Below are 19749 nucleotides of genomic sequence, written 5' to 3'. Positions count from 1 at the left end.
TTCAAAGTACTGCGGGATTGTCTGTGTAATTAAGAACTGTATACACTAGGGCTGCAACTAATTATGTCTTTCATTATTAGTCAATCTGATAATCATAATAAATGTCTCAGCCGTCTGAGGCGTTCAGACTGCTCATGTACGCCGATCACGCTTCCACAACTGATAAATATTCTAATAAAGAAAATATAAAAAAGAGAAAAGCTAAAGGAAAGCACATTTTTGGCAATCCCGCTTCAAAAATGACTTAAAAAATTCAAACTAAAGTGAACACCACTTTTTGCTTTCAGATAAATGGATTTGCATTAGGGGCTAAATGAAATGTCACATCATTCTTTAATTCCCACTGGATGCGAAATCTGACTTTCTTGGCTTTTTCATCACAGATGATGAACGACTGTTTTTCTTTCTGTCCCCCAGGCCAGCGAGTACATCTTCAAGTACATTATCCAGTCTCGCCGGCTCTTCTCATTGGCCACAGGAGGCCAGAACGAGGAGGAGTTCCGAGTCTGCATCCACGAGCTCTTCATGTCCATCCGCTTCTTCCTCTCGCAGGAAAACAAAAGCACCAGTCCGGTTGCACAAACACAGGTATGTGTACAGATGTGTGCGTCTGAAATCATCAGTGCCTCTAAAATCATGAGCATTTTCCTGTGCACATATGTGAATGTGCAAATCTGTGCCTGTTACTCTATGCTTTCTGCCTCGGGGTGCTCCTGTTAATGCAGTTGTGATAGGTGAGAAATTGTCTGTAATTGAATTTCACGCTGCCTGAGGGTTTGGAGTCGGAATGGAAATTTCTGTTGCAACTTCCGCTGGGAGGTCTGCACAGCAGGGCGGCCGCCTTCAATGATTTCCAATAAGCAAACCAAAACAAACAAGCTAAAGATGCCAAAGATAATCATAATTACACACCAGAAACAGCTGCTTGTGTGGTTGTGTGTCTATTTGTGCACACTTGGAGGGAAATACCTGCATTTTCTTTCCCACTACAGAACCTGTGTGGGGGATGTGTGATCTGTTTCCGACCCTTCCTTTTCCTCTGCCGTCTCCCATTATTCCTTATCTTCTTTTGCTGTTTTGTATTCTCATTTTCTTTTTTCAATTATTTCTCTTTAGTCCATTCGAGTCATGCACTGTTTTAATCGACCACGTTGCTCTCAGCACTCAAGTTGGACAAGACCTGCATCTAAATGTGTATTAATTCCCCGAACTATGCTAATAATTTATTTCCTTTAATGCCTTGTTTGCCTCACCCATGTGCCCTCACCTCAACATATGTTCTGTTCTAGCATTTGGGGGAAATCTTTTCAATTACTCCATCAGGTTTTCTTTTCACAGCTCATTTGATCCATTATAACAATCTACTCAGGAAACTGACAATCTCGTTTTAAACCCTCCAGTCACTTTGTAATTATTTCACCTCACTTTGAGGCCACGGGAATGAGTGTGACATTAGCTATTCCGGCTATGCCCTCTTCATGCCGTCTGAAAAGCTCCACTTCATCCCTCCACTGACTCCTGATCTCGGCTAATCTGTAGTCTCAACACAACAGTGGCTGTGGGAAGATGCAGACCAGGCTAATGCTAATCCAGACTTGACATGTGGACACACAAACAGCAAATCCATGTACACATAATTCAGCACCTGTAACCTGATATGTGTTCTAGTTTTCATCGCAGCATTTGATGTTGTGAGCACTGAACACTGTTCCATCAATACTAGAGAGTGTATATGAGTATTGTGTAAATTATTACGTAATTGTCAAGCGATGTTTCTGCACAGATGAAATGTGCCTTGGGGAACAATTGCATTATGGAACAAGTGGTTTCTCTCAAAAATTAACACAGGACCCAGTTATTATGTTCCAAATATGTCATGTACAGAGCAACTCAACACATTATGTAATCAGAACATATTTGAGTTATGACTGGGTGCCGTATATCAATCTCCTGCGACTCCTGTCTAATTCTAGACAGGAGAGAAACCTTCTGAATTAGCCATCACCACTGAGCAGCCTTCAATAAGTAGCACTACTATGGGACTCTCTTTTGTCAAAGGTAAACACCCGCGACAAGAAACAAAGTGTTGCTGAAAAATGACTTCTATCTTCCTCCAGGCTTTCCTGGGAAAAATGAATGTAGAAAGAAACAATGGGACACGGTGACTCACCCCTGATTTTTAGCAATCTTCATTTTTCAATTGTGCAGCGAGTATCTGACAGAAGTTGACAGGAAGAAAGAGCATCAGACTGAGAGCTACAAACAAGCGACAGACAGCAATCCCTCTGGAGTAGCCCTTAAATTGAATCCACGTTCTCCCTGACGGCCTGACGACTGTTCAAACCACATCCAGTCTAGGCCAGTGATTCATTGCACAATATCTGATATTTACCTTTTCCAACAAAACGGTTCTCTATAAACACAGACCTGTATAATTGCATATTTTCCCCATCACCTTGAGAATAGAGTGCCTCCAAATTGAACGTTGCTTCTATTCTGTCCAGGCGGTGTTCCTGCGGACGTTCCCAGCAGTTTATGGCGAGCTGTTGAAAATCTTCACAGTGCGGGAGGTGGCCGGCTTCGTCAGGGAGACGCTGGGCAGCCTGCCCACCGCTGTCCACGCTGACTGCCTGGAGGCTGTCAAGTTGCAGTGCATCACCAAGACGGTGGAAAGCCAGCTTTACATTAACCCAGGTGATGATCTGTTCACACAAACAGATGCACAGTTTGGTAGGCATGCATAATTAAAGCCGAAACCCCAACACGAAAACATTTGTGAGCAAAACAGAGGGAAACAAACAGATTTAACAACTGGCATCATGTTCAAACAGGCTATATTAGTCTATATTATACTGATTAGTTGTGCACTCCTGCAGTGCATTCATTTGAGAACACACCTTGGCTAATGTAACCCACAGTGCACCTTACTCCAGGCCATTAAAGTGTTCTTACTGAAATCTCTAACACTGAAGCAAATTACAGCCAATGTTTTATGCCCAGCATGCTCCCAAAGGCTACAATTACCAAGAAACCATCCCTTTTCCAAATCCCATTAAGGCTACACAAAGAATTACACGTCGATACATTTATTTATATGTAAGAAACATTGTGTGCTCGTGAAAGCAAAACTAATACAGCCGCAGAAGACCAGTGTGTTTAGTGTCTGTTGTTTTCTCTCCTTGTATATCTTTCTGTTTTTGATGTATGACAACGGTGTGTGTGTGTGTGTGTGTGTGTGTGTGTGTGTGTGTTTTGCAGAGTCGCGGTGTATCCTGTTGCCGGTTGTGCTCCGTGTCCTTCAGGCACACATGCAGGAGCAGAAAGACCTGGTCATGTGTGCTCGCATCCTCACCAGCATGCTGTCACTCATCAAGAAGGAGGAGAACGGCACTGCGGTGAGCATCGCTGTGGTAATTAGTTGCTGTTATACTGCACAAGCTAACATCATCCTTAAATGAGAGGTTTGACATCTTGCTGAGAGTTAAAGGAGTAGATTGATACCACAGTCATGTTTGTACGGTGAATACGAAGCTTCTTTAGCATGCAGATATGAGATTGGCATGCATCAAGATTCCAATCTGACTTGCCAAGAGTCCTGAAATGCCTCCGCAGTGGCAGCTGCAGAAATTCAACGTCAACAGATCCGAATATTGTTGAATAAAACTAATTTACAAGATTAAAATAAGAGTAATTTTACTTTATACCTCAACGTTATCCAGCATTGTTAAAATGAATTCCCCTTGCTGTTCCACGAGACTGTACAAGAGAATCACCACCATCATAACTGGAAATAACTTTAAAGAAAGTCAAAGCTTGAGGAATTAGTCTTAAAGCAATTTCCTCACCAATACATTACAATAGTTGATTGCTCTGTTGTGTATATGGTCAATTAATCTTCAAAACAAGGATATTGGCAGCCATGCAGTTCAGTAATGAGTCCCATCAATTTAGCAATGGCATTGTCGAAATGGCAGTCACTTTTAGCTGTGTGTGTACGTTTGCCTGATTTGTGTGTGTGTGTGTGTGAATGGTGGCACATCTAAAGAGAAGTGACAGCAGTGGCAGCCAATGTGCCAGTCTGAAGCTCCTTCTCATTATCGCGCCGTCCAAGACCTGTCTGTCTTGTCATGGGAGACTAGAGGGAGGTGGAAACACACACACACACACACACACACACACATACACACACACACACACACACACACACACACACACACACACACAAGTTTGTCCTCCACTCTTTTTGAGTGTCTTTTCATCTTTAACTGTCTCTCTCTCCTTTGTATTCCATCTTCTTTTATTATTTTCCATTCTCCTTTTTCTCTGTGAATTTAGAGTTTCAAAATGAAAAACTTAGCCTTGAAACTTCTCATTAGTCCCCCGACATACTTGTTCAAGACTCATTAAAACTGAGGTGAAAGTAAGATTATAGACTAAGGAGTGGAAGACTTTGGCTCTGACATCAGTTGTCCATCATGGTTCAATGTTGTAGAATGCAAATTATTCAGGAAAACTAACATCCAGGTAACTTTGAGAGAGCAACGTCTTTGAATTTCAAGGACAACCCTGACATTTTAGATTCACTTTAAAAGCTCTTTCTTTTCTTGTGTATGCAAATAAAGTAAAAGTTGAGTTATCCTGTTGCCTGTTATTCATGTGCAAGTGTTTCTTCCTTTGTGTAGGAGCCGGTGGTCTCAGAGGAGGTGGAGCTAATTGTCGAGAGCCTGCTGGGAGTTTTACTGAGAACCATCCTGGAAATTAGCAACCGGCCCCAGCCTGCTGGACCTGCCATGAGACTACAGTTCCAGGATGTCACTGTATGTTTGTTTTAACATGTAAAGTACCGTGTGCGTGTGCATGTCTGTGTGCGTGTTTACTACTATAAATAGTCTTGGGACTTCACAAAATGAGCAGGATTAGTTACAGATTTAAAATTAAGTTGCTGCTGTGGCGACTGTAATTCCCCCGACATGATTAACACTAATAGCAAACAATAATTAAGATTTATAATACAGCACAGCACAAAAGAGGAATAGTAATGAGATCACCTCATCATCACCACTGTTTGATGATGGAGACTCAAGGAGGTCTTGTTCCACGGGTAATAGGGCTCTTCTAATGTTGCTGCAATTCTTACCGGTTTCCAATAGGGGTTAATAAATGTCTTTCTGCAAATGCAATATAACAAAGTGCTTCCTTTCCTCTTTCCTGCAACAAAAAAACATAAAGGACCACCCTTTGTAACGGCACCATAGTTCACTGTTCACATCACAATGCGTCCTACATGACTACTTTCTACATTACTGTTTACAACCACAGTAGCTTTATATTTAGTCATTTAGAGACAGCCCCGGAGATAATCCTGGGTTATGTCACACCACTAAAACTGAAGACCACGCAATGTTTTCTCTCTTTTATGTATCCCGGCGTGTTCCATCCTGTCAGGGGGAGTTTGTGGCATGTTTGTTGGCCCTTCTGCGACAGATGAGTGACAGACACTACCAGCAGCTGCTGCAGGCATTCAGCAACAAAGACAACCTGAGGGTAAGACCACATCAATCAATCAATCAATCAATCTCTCGCTCTCGCTCTCTCTCTCTCTCTCTCCATCTGTTTGTGATTCTTTCCCTCTCTCAGCCCTCACTGAGACCACATCAAATCCCTGTTCCTATATTTATCGCTGTCTATCCGCATTGTTATCCGCATATCTCTGTGCGCTTCCACGTGCACATGTACAAATGAAAAGGAGCAAAGAGATCATCCCAGTGAGAAATTTCAATCAGCTGAATGTCAGAGAAAGTAGAGAGGTAATGTGATCTCGTTAGTTCGAGAGCACAATTTTCAAGCTTTATTTCTGGTACTTAAATCACAAATATCCGAAGAAAGTGCTTAGAAAACATTGAGCGACCACTGGAAAAACAACAAATTGAGATGTGACGATAAGCAACACAAATGGATTTAAACTGAGAAACACTGGGTTTCATAGTTTCAGCACCATGGAGAGAGACGTACAGCGACTGCATTTGATTCCATACTAGGCAAGGGAAGTTTATTTGTAGAGCACATTTCAACAACAAGGTGATTCAAAGTGCTTCACATAAAACCATTAAAAGCATCAACACATAATGCAGAAGAAAGCAAGATTTAAAAACAATTAAGAACATCAATTTAAAAAAATAAAAAAAACAGTCAAAAAGCAATAAATTGAATACAAGTTGCATTGCAGTTTAAGAAATTAAATGCAGTCGTGAGATGCATACGTTGATTAATATCCTTGAATCTGGTTCAATTAAAGGCAACAGCCAACAAAAAAGTATTCAATCTACTACTTAGATTTCAAGCTGACTTTCAATGGATTTGGAAATGTAGTGTCCATATAAATCCCCACAATGCTATTCTTCTCCTCTGCCCCTGTGATTACACAAATAACATTGCAGGTCTGCACCAACACACCTGTCAGGGTTTTGTAAAACAATGATCAATAAACGTCTCCAATCCTAATTGAGTGAACAGTGGCGTGAGATGCACAGAGCTTACTTTGGGATGTTTCAGCACCGTTCAGAGATGCAACAACTGTTTTGAAACGGAGCACCAGCCTGACCCGATTGATTTTAAGTTCCAGTGACAACGTGTTTCGCTGAGTGTGTGTTTGTGTGTCCCAGGACTTTCTTCTTCAGATCTTCACGGTCTTCAGGATCCTAATCCGACCAGAAATGTTTTCTAAGGACTGGACCGTCATGCGGTTGGTCACCAACAAGTAAGAGCTCCCACGCACATGTGCACACACAGACACGGCTCTCATCTGCTTAACAGTCTTAACAGTTGACGGTGTGCTCCACCTCTCGAGAGTCTCCTTTTAAAAGGTCAATGTGATTTCAATATTTGAACCTCATTATTATGGGACTTAATTACAAATGTTCTTTCCTTCATCGGTGCACTATTACTCTACAAATAGGCTGTCTGAATAGCATGTGAATTGTTCCACCTCCTCTTCTCTTTCACTTGTTCTTTTAGTGTCATCATCACAACTGTCCTCTACCTTTCTGACGCTCTGAGGAAGAACTTCCTCAATGACAAGTTTGACTACAAGGTAGGGGCTCTGTGGATGTGCGCGTAGATCTGAACAGGGCTAGAGTACTACAAAGCTGTTTCAATATCAAACAGCCTCACCCACCCACTCGCACACAAACAGACAGACAGACAGACGGATACACTTGTATAATACGAGTCATTCATTTATTTATTTTTGTGCATCACAAGTTTTAAAACAAAAGCCTTTTACAGAGACACAGACATAAATCAGAGATAATATCGTTAGTCGGAAGCTTATGGCAGACTATAGAATTAGCTGGAATGAATGTGTTTAAAGGATGCTCCACTTTGTTTGTGACTGAAATGAGCAGCTGTTGCTGTCCAAAATGCCACGAAGAACTAAAATCCATAGATGCCTGTGACAAATTATCTTGTTTTTCCTGACAACTCAAGCTGGAGAAGGACGTTTTTTTGCACAGCATCAACATGATGCACTTTGTTTGCTGTCATTTTTCAGGTGTGGGACTCGTACTTCTATCTGTCTGTAATATTTATCAACCAGCCCTGTCTTCAGCTGGAGTCCTTCTCTCCCTCCAAGAGGAAGAAGATTCTGGAAAAGTGAGTTCTGGTTGTTTGCAAATGCATGTGCACACCTTTTGCTGCACGCCATGTGCTTTCTCAACAAGCCATCCTATCCTGTTCTCGTTCTCTGTCCAAAACACACACACACACACACACACACACACACACACACACACACACACACACACACACACACACACACACACACACACGCTCACTGCTTCTCTTAGTATTTGCCCACACAAGCACACATTTCTAACGATGACTTGCTATCTTGCAGGTATGGAGACATGAGGGTGATGATGGGCTGTGAGATCTTCAGCATGTGGCAGAATTTAGGTAAGATGATAAAACACGTCAATGCCCATGGTTCACATGGACTCTTATATTCCTAAATGTACTCCTGAAACCCATGAGAGGTTGTTTGGAAGGGACTCAGTAACATTTAACTTATTCCAAGTGGTGCTGCAAACAAAGTATTGTAAAGGCAACCGTCTTCATTCCAGTCCAGCAGTAGGTTTCTATCACCACATGTATATAAACATATATATGTATATACACACCATCATTCTCTATAGAAGCAAAAGTAGTGTTCTTGAGGTCTGTGTGGCACATCAGCGAAAGTAGAGACAAATACATTGTGTATTATCTCTCTGTTCTTGAGCTGATCGGGAACAAAAAACAAACCACTCTCAGCCTTTTTTCTTTACGCAAACAACTAACCATGGCAACCAAATGGGTGCTCTTAACCTTTTGTTCTGCTCCGAGTTTGTGATGGATCTGTGCAATTTCGGTTCTATTGTTTTTCTGTGTATTAAAGTGTGTTTTTTGCCCAATTTGAAATATATTTTTGAAGTCACTTTATTTGTGTTGTATTTGATCTCAATATCAAATTAAGTGTCCCCACTAACGCTAATGCATTTTAAGTAATACAGACATTGTTATTTAAAATACTGCATCAATTTGGTTAGAGTGCAGTGCCGTACTTGAAATTAGAGCCAAATTGCCAAAACAAACAATACGCTGTCATCGGGGATGAAGTGAGAGCCGGACCTCCGTGTTGACTCTGTCTCTCCTCCAGGGGAACACAAGTTGAACTTCATCCCAGCGATGATTGGTCCGTTCCTGGAGGTGACGCTGGTGCCTCAGCCTGATCTGAGGAATGTCATGATCCCCATCTTCCATGACATGATGGACTGGGAGCAGAGACGCAGTGGCAATTTCAAACAGGTATAACGGTTCTTAAGAGATGAATTTTCCTGAAATTGAATTTCAAGATTAACCCTCGCATGCTTGCGCTCTTTCATTAGTGGGTCAAAAGTAATCTCACAGCGTTTTTGTTCATAGCAAACCTATATAGCATAACATGTGCTTTTCCACATAAAATAATGATTTTAACTTGTATGTTGTACTTGTTTAACATTCTCATCATCAAATTATCAGAGCTGCGAATATAACGATAACTTTTAGGTTATTGTGTGCTACAGTGTGGCTACTTTGTACAGGCAACAGTTAAACTATAGTAATGCGAGCTGCCAGGCTTTAAGTTAATTTGTTCATAATAGAAGACACTCACATTATTGTCATTAGCAATTTCAATTTTCACAAAGGTAAAAAAACTCTAAGCATGTATCAAATGCTAAATTATAGTGCTGTGTAAAATAATTGGTGAGTGGTGAAGTTGCAATGTAGTCCACAATAAATCCTGTGTGTGTATGTGTGTGTGTGTATGTATGTATGTATGTATGTATGTATGTATATATATTTATTATTATTATTATTATTATTATTATTATTAATTATGAAAAAAGTAACTGACAGGCAGGAGAAGATCTTTTTTCCCCCACCAGCTTGCAGCCCGGTGACGGTGATGCATGTTTTCATGAATGCAAGATTTAGTCCCAAAAACATTTCAGAGGCTCTTGCCTCTACTTTGACACGTGACTGACGTTGACGTGAAGCGATGTGAATCGACATCGCTGTTCAGTTTCCAGCTCTAAACCACCCGTGCTGCTGCTCCTCCTCTCGCCATTTTATCATTATCGTTTGAACTGGCAGCCCCTTTGAGATCAAAATGTTTCTCTTTTTTCCCTCATAGGTGGAGGCCAAGCTGATCGACAAGCTGGACAGCCTGATGTCTGAGGGCAAAGGAGATGAGACGTACAGGGAGCTCTTCAACAGCATGTGAGTTAGAGAAAGGAACAGAGATAGAGCGGGAAAACATGGAGAAGCGGGGCACATGGGTGCATAATTGCTTACATTTGTCTAATTACCTTGGATTTTAAAGGAAAAATGATTGGATCAGGGGAGAGCAGTGGGTTATGTAATGCATCCCATAGAGCCACTGAAGAACTCGCAGTAAAATCACAGTAAACACTTAAATACATATGCCAGTTTAGGTTACCGGGACACTTCCACCAGACAACAGACACCAGACAACAGACAACAGACAAAATAGCTGTTTATTGAGTTCAACGACCTAAATGATGCGGCTGCAACTCGCAGCTCTTTTGCCTCAGTAAGTGGACATAAACGGCACAGATAACAGCATTAATGCTCAGGGAATGCTTATTTATCTCAATAAAAGAACGGTTAAATGTCTTAAACTGATTGGTAGATTACAGAATATGCCGTTAAGAACAAAAGTTATTAGCATTAAAGAATAGGCAGTGGGTAGTTCCTTATTGTTGGAATAATAATGAAAGGTAAGTGATCAGTATTCACCTTCATCCTCACTCACACCTCCTCTGTGGCGAGTCCCGGTCCACTCTGTCCTTGTGTCTCCAGGTCTGTGCTCCTGCATGCTGTGTGTGTGTGTGTGTGTGTGTGTGTGTGTGTGTGTGTGTGTGTGTGTGTGTGTGTGTGTGTGTGTGTGTGTGTGTGTGTGTGTGTGTGTGTGTGTGTGTGTGTGTGTGTGTGTGTGTGTGTGTGTGTGTGTGTGTGTGTGTGTGTGTGTGTGTCCCTGCTTTTTTCATTTTTTGCCTGTTCATATTTTTATGTCCACCTTCACAAATAACTACTATATTTGGCCCTACATTTCAACATAGCTTCCAAAAAAACATTCTTGCATTATATGAAGCCATTTCCTCTGATTCACACACGTACATTGTACATTGATTTTACTATCACATAGATGTGAATCAAATTGTGATCCTGATGAAGGATTTGATCCATATTCATCCACTGTAATTGTCCCGTTGTCTTTCATAGTCAGGCATTATCTTTCTCACCATTTTTATGTGTGAAACAGCACAGAAAACAGTGTAATGTCACTCCATATTATTATTATTATTAAATATATTAAAATATATATCTCATATATATTGTGCAACAGGATATAATTATGCACTATCCAATGCTTATATTTATGATTTTAGCCTACGTTTATATGTTCTTGCTTAATTGATTTGATGTTTTAGTTTACTTTCTTCATACTAACCCCGCTAACCCCTTAACTAACCTGTGTGAGTGTGTGATGATATTAATCGTATTAATATTAATTTATTCCGCCTATGCTTCCCGCCTGGAGTAGAATTCCTCTGTTTGGTCCGTACCCTAGGTAAGACGCTCTCCTCTATGCTCTCTGTGTCGTCTGTGTGAGGGGGAACAGCAGGGACATATAACTTCAGCCAAAAGCTGTAAATGTGCACTGTTTGTCCAGTTCAGATAACTAATCAATTAAAGAAATATCTATTTAGGTGGAAAAACCGTATATCAGCTTTTGTGATTTATTATAATTGTTTTCGCCACCGTGGGTATTTCATACAGTTAACTCCCACAGGCAGGCCAGTAAGCATAGGTGATACTGGTGTGACTGGGATTGATTTCGTCTTTGCTTCGCCTCCTTTTCTTTTCTTGTAATTTCTTCTTCCCGTTCCCCTACTCCCGTCCGCCACCTTTCCTTTCCCATTTGCTCTTTTTGATCTCTTGTCTCTTTTGATCTCAACATCTCTCCGTCTTGTCCTCCAGCCTGCTGAAGAAGATTGAGAGAGAGACCTGGAGGGAGAGCGGCATCTCTCTGATCGCTACCGTCACTCGCTTAATGGAGAGGCTGCTGGACTACAGGTGAGAGTGCAACGCCTACACTCTCCGGCACATGCAATACGTGCTCAATCAATTTGAATCGTGTTTGTGATTAGTATTATTTTTTTAAATCATAGCTTTGCATGTCTGATGGTGTTTCTATCACAGGGATTGTATGAAGCTGGGAGAAGTGGATGGAAAAAAGATTGGATGTACTGTGAGTTTACTGGTGAGTAGCAGTCACTCCAAGAGTCTGTTTGATTGTCTGAATCTGCATAAGTGAGGGATTTCTGACTTGTTATTGGCTGTTACAAAACCAGAATTATTGTGTAAATACATCCTTCCACTTTGTATGTTAAGCTCAACTTAACCAACTCTTGGCAACAACAACAATACGTGTTTTTATGGGTTTTTTAAATATATATTTGCATAAAGTTGAAGACCTTTTAATAACTGATTAAGTTTTTTCCCTAGGTTTTCAATCTTAAAGTATTGGAGCAATCTTCATACATTGAATATATAAGCATCGTAATCACACTGAATTTGTTGTATTTGCCCTAATCCGTATTAAGTGTGCTATGAAGTTCCCCCCTTTTATTGATAACAATCTAAATATGTGATATGTATACTCGTTGATTTCTTCAGTTCAGGCTGTTAAATATGACTTTATCGTTTTTTATAGTTTTGTGTTTTCTGAAAACTAAGTGTATTTCATGCCGTTGACTCATAGATGTACCAAAACTCTATTGTTTCTATTGTCAAGCCCTTCTGCCTACTAGGTTTTCCTTATGTAACTGCAGCCATCTGTAAGAGTTCCCGGGTGTGTAGGCAGATGGATCAGAAGTCACTGCTATTCAGCAGCTTAAATATATTGTTGCACCTCCGCTCCCATAGAACACTCTGTCACTTTTTAAAAGTTCTCCTCGTGTGCGTCTCCAACTCTCTCTATAATTTTCTTAATCCCCCTCGCTCTCTTGTGGTTCCTTTGTCTCGAACCATCACTGAACCACTTACTGCCCCCTTTCCAGAACTTCTACAAAACTGAGCTCAACAAAGAGGAGATGTACATCCGCTACATTCACAAACTGTACGACCTGCACTTTAAAGCACAAAACTACACAGGTACGTGGGGGATTGATCCATTCATTTGATTCTACTGTATGTAACTGAAAACATTTTCCACACAAACAATTTCCTTTGTCTGTTTAGTGTGACTAAATCTTCATGTCGTGTTTTCATATTTATGCGATGAAAAGCAAACAGGCTGAGAAACCATGACGTGGTTTGTCTGTCTGTCTCTCTGTCTCTCTGTCTATCTATCTCTACCACTTTGTTTTATTACTTGAGACAAACACCTACACACAACAAATCGTGCTGTCCACTAGTGGTGCCGGGCCGTTCGAAAATGGATATAACGCATCCTATTATGAAATTAATGACATGCCAAGTCAAGAGGACAAATTATTTAATTCGGTTTGGTTCAGCTTTTTTGTCTGTTATGTAAAACATGACGATGATAGGCAAGACTTGACTAGTCAGACTATGTAAATCCTTAGTTGGAGACACCCCACCTACAGCACTGCATATCCCAGTACATATCCCAGTCCCTGAACTGCTCCCATGATATGCATGTAATCTCCTGTTTGTTTGTGTGTCTGTGCCACAGAGGCCTCGTACACCCTGCTGCTGTACGATGAGTTACTGGAATGGTCAGAAAGGCCGCTCAGAGAGTTCCTCAACTACCCCATGCAGAGCGAGTGGCAAAGAAAGGAGTATCTGCACCTCACGATCGTCCAGAACTTCGACAGGGGGAAGGTAAGCTCGAACGCAAACAGAACATTTCTTGTTTGATATGTCCTCTCTTCAGCCCTTTTGTAACACTGTAGCACTGGGGACATACAGACAGTTGCATGGAGCTTAAAGGTATGTTGGTATCTACAAGTAAAAAAAAAAACATCATGACATAATGATCATTCAGAATGAATACATACCAGTTATAAATACATGGAATTTAAGCTCATAAGCTTTAACATTAAACATTAATAGTCATGGAAGGAAGATGGTGGGTGAGGGGGAGGAGTTCCCCCGCCTATCATTCACACGAAATTAAATCCCCTCATAAGAAAACGGAGCAGTAAGCTGTACAAGAGCAGCAAAAAATACGTATGACTTGCGGTCAGAGATTTAATTTCTACCTGAAGTGAACTGTGACAACGAGCTTGAGGCATCAACACGTCCTCGGTTTAATCAGAGGAATCTCTGGCGGCTGTAATTAAAGCAGGATCCATATCGTCCCACAGTATCCTATACAATATTCCTTTAAGAAATATTCTGGGAGACGATGACAGCTAGACTTGCGGGCGAAGCGTGACTGACATTGGTGGTGTTGGTTTTGGGCAGCTGCTAAGAATGAGCGGTGAGATTGTCAGCTTTAATTAACAGAGCTCAACTGGTTCAGGATGCAGCCGAATTTGAGAAGTAGTTCACAGGCTTTGCTTTCTGTTACCAGAGGAAGTGCATTTTTCTCACCTACTCCCACTACTCCTCTCTGCTGATTTGATCTCTTCGTCCTAACTACCTTTCACCGCTGTTCCGCCCTCTCAAGGAAAAGTGGCGTAATGGAAAACCCTCCAAAATTACAGACGGGCACAAAAAAACCCACATCAGCGTCCTTGATGAAATAACATAACTCCAAGGAATCATTAAAACTGCTCCCCTCGTTACTCATAGTCCAATTTGCCTTCACTTTCAAAAGCTAAGCCATCTGCCGGTGCTGCCGCACAGGGATCAGGAGGCAGCGGAGAAGGAAAGCTTTTCATTTAATTAGCAAGATGGCTGGGTGCTGCGTGCACCTGCATGAAGAGGTTAGATTTAACTCTTGATATTGTTGACTCACCAGTGCCATCCGGTGGGGGAACTACAGCCTAGCAGCTCCACTGCAGAGCGACTTTCAATAAGCCTTCTGTTCATATTTGCTCATCAATCAAATGGATAGGCATGAGCTTCCTTCATATTTTCTATATTTGCTTCCTTTTGAGACGGGACCCAGTGAGCGTGACGATGAATAAGTGTGTGTGTGTGTGTGTGTGTGTGTGTGTGTGTGTGTGTGTGTGTGTGTGTGTGTGTGTGTCTTTATGTTTTCAGTGCTGGGAGAACGGCATCATCCTGTGCAGAGAGCTGGCGGACCAATATGAGTCTTACTACGACTACAGGAACTTGAGCAAGATGAGGGTGAGTTGTCCATAATGAACAATATATAAAGACTGAAGAAGCTGGGTTAGTTGAACTCTTACCATGTGATGATGGGGTCATCTAGGAACTAGGAACGAAACAAAAGAAGTACTTTTATTCATATTGTGCGTCAACTAATTTGTCTATTATGCTTTTGTCAATGCACCAAACCCCTTATTGATTTAGTATTGTCATGCATTTCCATTGCCAGATGATGGAAGCCTCTCTCTATGACAAGATCATGGACCAGCAAAGACTTGAACCTGAATTTTTCCGAGTGGGCTTCTATGGAAAGAAGTTTCCTTTCTTCTTACGGGTAAAGAAATCTCCATATTCCTTCTTTGTCCGTAGCATTTTGAATAGAGTGATACTTTCACCTTCTCCAAAGAAGAAATATACCTACAGGAATAATTAACTTTTCTTATATAAGATTCCTCCAGTGAAAGGTGACATTCAGCAACTCTTATTCAATGCCATTTAATGATGTAACGTCTGTCCTTGGTGGAGTTTGCAGCTGGAAGCTGCAGTTGCGTTGTGCGACCACTAGATGTCAAGCTAACCCCGCGCTGCGCTCTGCTCCCCCTGTGCAGAATAAAGAGTTTGTGTGCCGCGGCCATGACTACGAGAGGCTGGAGGCTTTCCAGCAGCGGATGCTCAACGAGTTTCCCCACGCCATCGCCATGCAGCATGTCAACCAGCCAGACCAGACCATATACCAGGCAGACGCGCAGTGTATCCTTCCTGCAGACAGAGGCGCATACATAATTAATCCACAAGCGTGGACCATGCTGAGCAGACGGTCGAATGTGCGGAAATGTATACAAAAAATGTCAACAGAACAGGATGGATAACATACACACACACACAAATACACACGGAGGCTTCCACACAGCGGGCTTTGAGTTTACATCCGCACAATTACCTGTAATGAGGCACGCGCTTCTGTCCTGCTAACTCTCACAAACTCTTTATGTCGTTATCAAAGGCTCATTCGCAAGAACACACACACACACACACACACACACACACACACACACTATTCTGACTGTTACGTGCAGCATATTGAATCTCATACAGGAAAGCACAGTCAAACAGCTCGAAGGGCCGAATTAAAAATGTTTTTTCTTTTCTTGCTCGCTATAAAAAAAGCGAAGCTCTAAAAGGATAGAAATGTTGAAACGACAGTCATTGGGGTGCCTCAGTTATTTCATTGTGCGCAATAAGCCTAAAAGCAGCAGCGTGTGCCTCAAGGACTTTTTTACCTTGGGTTTTTTTCTGCCTTCTCTTCTGATTTCTTTGCCAGTAGGAACGTCAAGATACTAATTTGCATCTCAAGTTACAGTTCTTACTCTCCTAAAAAGATGCTGTAATCAATCATGCATAAAGACATATTCAACATTATGAATCTTATGATACTCTGGATGACTTTGAGTAAGTATTAATAATGCAACGATTTACAAAACACGTATTATACTTGTTAATCATTATAAAAGCGGCAATAACAAATGTGATATAATATATAATACACATGTGATAGAATCATGCATAATTCCCAAACAGCGCTGTTGTGTAGAGACCGAAAGATCCCCAAATGTTTATTTCCGGACATTCATGACGGGTGTATGGAACACGGGACTAAGAAATGACTTCTGTGCCTAAAGTCCTGTGAGACTCTCACCTTTGTTGTTATTTGCCCCTACTTCTGAAACCAAACACACACCCTCACATAAATCAAGGCGCCGACTCACATCGAGAGCCACACTCTTCATTTCAAATTCAGCTGTACAATATGGGAGCCTTTTTAATAATTCACACTGATGTATGGGACAACTGTTGGCCTATATAGAGGGAGAAGGAGAGAAAAGCAAATACTTAGTGGCATAATGGCACAGTGACTCCAGAGAGCAATACGACTAGAAAGCCAGATGGAGGACAGAGAGACATGTTTAAGTCGCTCTGCTGTTCTTTCTTTTCTTTTTTTAGGGTAATGTATGCGTGTGATGTGTTTGCTTATGTGTGCTCCCTTCACTGGAAAGGACATGGATCGTCTGAGTGAATTAGGACACCGCTGTGTTATTCACACGCTAATCAATACCGTCTCTGAGATCGCCCACCCATCTGTATACCCTTGCGGCAAACACTCATGCATATGAATGTATGTACATTAGCTGTCCTAACTCATATTTCCCTGGTCATGTCGCTCATGAGTGCAGGGGTTGCTTGTGATGAAGGTGAGCCAGAGCAGCAGCGACAAACACTGCATCACGCCTCTATTCTCCCCCACTGCGCACAATTACTTTCCCCCTTTTGCATTTTATGTTTTCGCAGTTTAGTTCTCCTGTTACTGTGTATTTCATTTTTTTTTAACACATGCCATATACATGTGGCGTATGCCTCCTTTGTGAGCACTCACTGGTTGTTAAAAAAGGACTTGTTGCTTTTGGTGCCATTTTTTTGTTATTTGTGTAGTGTAGTATTGTGAGGCATCCTTGGGTTAGGTCCATGTATTGTTAAATTAAACGTTTTGGCCCCTAATAATATATCCTTGGCAGGGTATTGTTTCCATGTGTATGTAGATAAATGTGTGTATATCTCTCTATCTCTCTCTCTCTCTCTCTATATATATATATATATATATATATATATATATATATATATATATATATATATATATATATATATATATTTCTATATTTCTATATATATATATATTTCTATATATATATATATTTCTATATATATATATATATGTGTGTCCGTGTCCTCTGTGTGAGCCTATCTGCAATCCCCATGTTCTTTCCGGTCACCGGAGACTTCTTGCGGGTTCCAGTCCGCAGTGCTTTCCCGTGTCACTCCCTTGTACTTTCCTTAACTTCCGGTGCTTCCAGACCTGCAGATCTATGCTGTAACCCCAATCCCAGAGAGTCAGGATGTGCTGCAGAGAGACGGAGTGCCTGACAACATCAAAAGCTTCTACAAGTTCAATCACATCTGGAGGTTCAGATATGACCGACCCTTCCACAAGGGCACCAAAGACAAGGAGAATGAATTCAAGGTACGCAGGGTGGAGAAAGAAGGAATTCACTGGAAAGAAAGATTATGATGATGATAGACATTGGCACACAGAGCACATAAAGTAGACACATATGCACAACACACACACACACACACGGTCGGAGGGCAATGTGACACAGACATTTTTCTGCATTTGTGTAATTTCATCCACTCTTCACATCATGAATTTCTCAATTTTGTGGGCATATGAAAACGAACTTTTACATAATGAAATCACAGCCTGTGAAGTAGCTGCAAAATTCCATGAAATAAAGAGTAAGAAATGTAGTTTTGTTATTTATATATATATATATTTCAGAATTTAAAATGAAACATTTATGATCATTAGCATTTTTTCACAGCAAACCGAAGTGAAACGGCTTCATTTCCCTCCCTCTATACCTCGTTCATCGATCATAGGCGTCTGTAGGTAATGATAGTTTGACCCTGAGCCCACGTATGAGCCGGAGTATAACGCATGTTTTATTCATAATGTGTCCGCTAAGACTAATTAAGCTTAGGTACTCGTCAGAATAAAGTCTTAGGACTGATTCAGTCACACATGCAAACCCACAGCTGCACATACTCTAAACACATACATACATACATACGCTCACCGCAAAAACCCTGATATGAGGCTCATAAATATTCAATATTAATACCTTGCAGTCATTTCATCTCTGTTCCATCAAAGCCATTTGGCCAAATTGAATTACAATGTCGCATTTCCATCAGGGCTGAATATCTCTGGCCCTAAGGTGTGAGTAAAATGTATGATAAACATTTTCATGGTGCCAGCAGCCAGTATGGTGTGATCAGCCATAACAAAGCAGAAAAGAACGCTATTTCATAAATTCAACACATACGGATTCTATCTGCAAAGATCTTTCTATCAGAAAGGTTAAGACTTTTCAACTTCCGGCTCTTAAACTGTAATACATGTTGTTTTTTCCAAGAGCGGTTCATGTGGGTATCTTGGCCTCAAAAAAGCAGAAAATCAATGAAGGGCAGCCGGGTTGTGTAGTGAGTCGGAAGGCCCTTAGTCCGGTACACTGAGGACAACGGATCGATGCTGCATGTCAGCGCTCATCTGCTCTGCTGGAGTGTCCTTGAGCAAAAAACTGGTTTCTAAAATAAACTTAAAATAAGTTTGTTCCCACGCGTTGACTTAGCATGTCAGCACGCTAACATGCTAAGTCAACGTGTGAACATGGCAAACATTACGCCTGCTTAACATCAACATGTCAGCATTGCCTCTGTGCGCATGTTTGCAATACTGATGTTAGCATTAAGCTCAAAGCGCTGCTGTGCCTTAACACAGCCTCATAGAGATTATTAGGTGTTCAAAGTGAAAGCTAACTCTTGACAATAAAAAGAGGAAATAAAGCTTGAGAAAGTAAGTGGACCATGATTAAGATTTTTTTTTGTCAAACTATTTCAAAACGTATTTCCGTAAGTCCTTCTGGTCTCTAGACAGTGTGAGTTTTACTGCAGGTTCTCCACTATAGCGTGAATCTGTTACGTTAATACCCTGCAGTGAATGCTGGACTTTTTATAGTTTACGTGCTGTCAGAGTAACCTTGCGGGGTGTTGGTATATTGACAAGCATGCAGGCTGACTGGGTAAGTGGTGGAACATGAATGATGATATGAGATATAAGACATGACATCCGACCTGCTCCTTCAAGTGGGTGTTTGGCAGCAGTACTCTTCATGTTTCCCTCAAACTCTATATACGTAATTACATTTTCTGATGTCTGCCGGAGATAGAGTGCATGTGTGCATCAGGCATAAGTAACTATGGATTTTCTTTTTTAAAGCAATAAGC

General features: G+C 41.1%; 1 protein-coding gene across 3 annotated transcripts in view; it reads left to right on the top strand.

Annotated features, from left to right (window-relative positions):
• Window positions 1–19749, top strand: part of dock4b (dedicator of cytokinesis 4b) — a gene marked incomplete at its 3' end in the record, with an annotated part of 102023 nt that overhangs the window by 63419 nt on the left and 18855 nt on the right. For 2 of the 3 annotated variants that reach the window (XM_079236332.1, XM_079236333.1), the window contains exons 22-41: window positions 418–588; window positions 2505–2694; window positions 3259–3395; window positions 4683–4817; window positions 5446–5544; window positions 6663–6757; window positions 7015–7090; window positions 7550–7650; window positions 7895–7953; window positions 8696–8844; window positions 9713–9798; window positions 11147–11173; window positions 11584–11679; window positions 11806–11866; window positions 12666–12759; window positions 13304–13452; window positions 14782–14868; window positions 15080–15184; window positions 15459–15600; window positions 17757–17923. In XM_079236332.1, coding sequence (XP_079092458.1) covers window positions 418–588; window positions 2505–2694; window positions 3259–3395; window positions 4683–4817; window positions 5446–5544; window positions 6663–6757; window positions 7015–7090; window positions 7550–7650; window positions 7895–7953; window positions 8696–8844; window positions 9713–9798; window positions 11147–11173; window positions 11584–11679; window positions 11806–11866; window positions 12666–12759; window positions 13304–13452; window positions 14782–14868; window positions 15080–15184; window positions 15459–15600; window positions 17757–17923 — 2226 coding nt within the window. The remainder of the gene's footprint in view (window positions 1–417; window positions 589–2504; window positions 2695–3258; window positions 3396–4682; window positions 4818–5445; window positions 5545–6662; window positions 6758–7014; window positions 7091–7549; window positions 7651–7894; window positions 7954–8695; window positions 8845–9712; window positions 9799–11146; window positions 11174–11583; window positions 11680–11805; window positions 11867–12665; window positions 12760–13303; window positions 13453–14781; window positions 14869–15079; window positions 15185–15458; window positions 15601–17756; window positions 17924–19749) is intronic. The other variant, XM_079236331.1, reaches the window with a different exon arrangement.

Source organism: Taurulus bubalis (genome assembly GCF_910589615.1).
Source record: "Taurulus bubalis genome assembly, chromosome: 20".
NCBI classification, from domain to species: domain Eukaryota; kingdom Metazoa; phylum Chordata; class Actinopteri; order Perciformes; family Cottidae; genus Taurulus; species Taurulus bubalis.
Note: the sequence above shows the minus strand (reverse complement) of the source record. Positions and strands in the feature narration are given on the sequence as shown.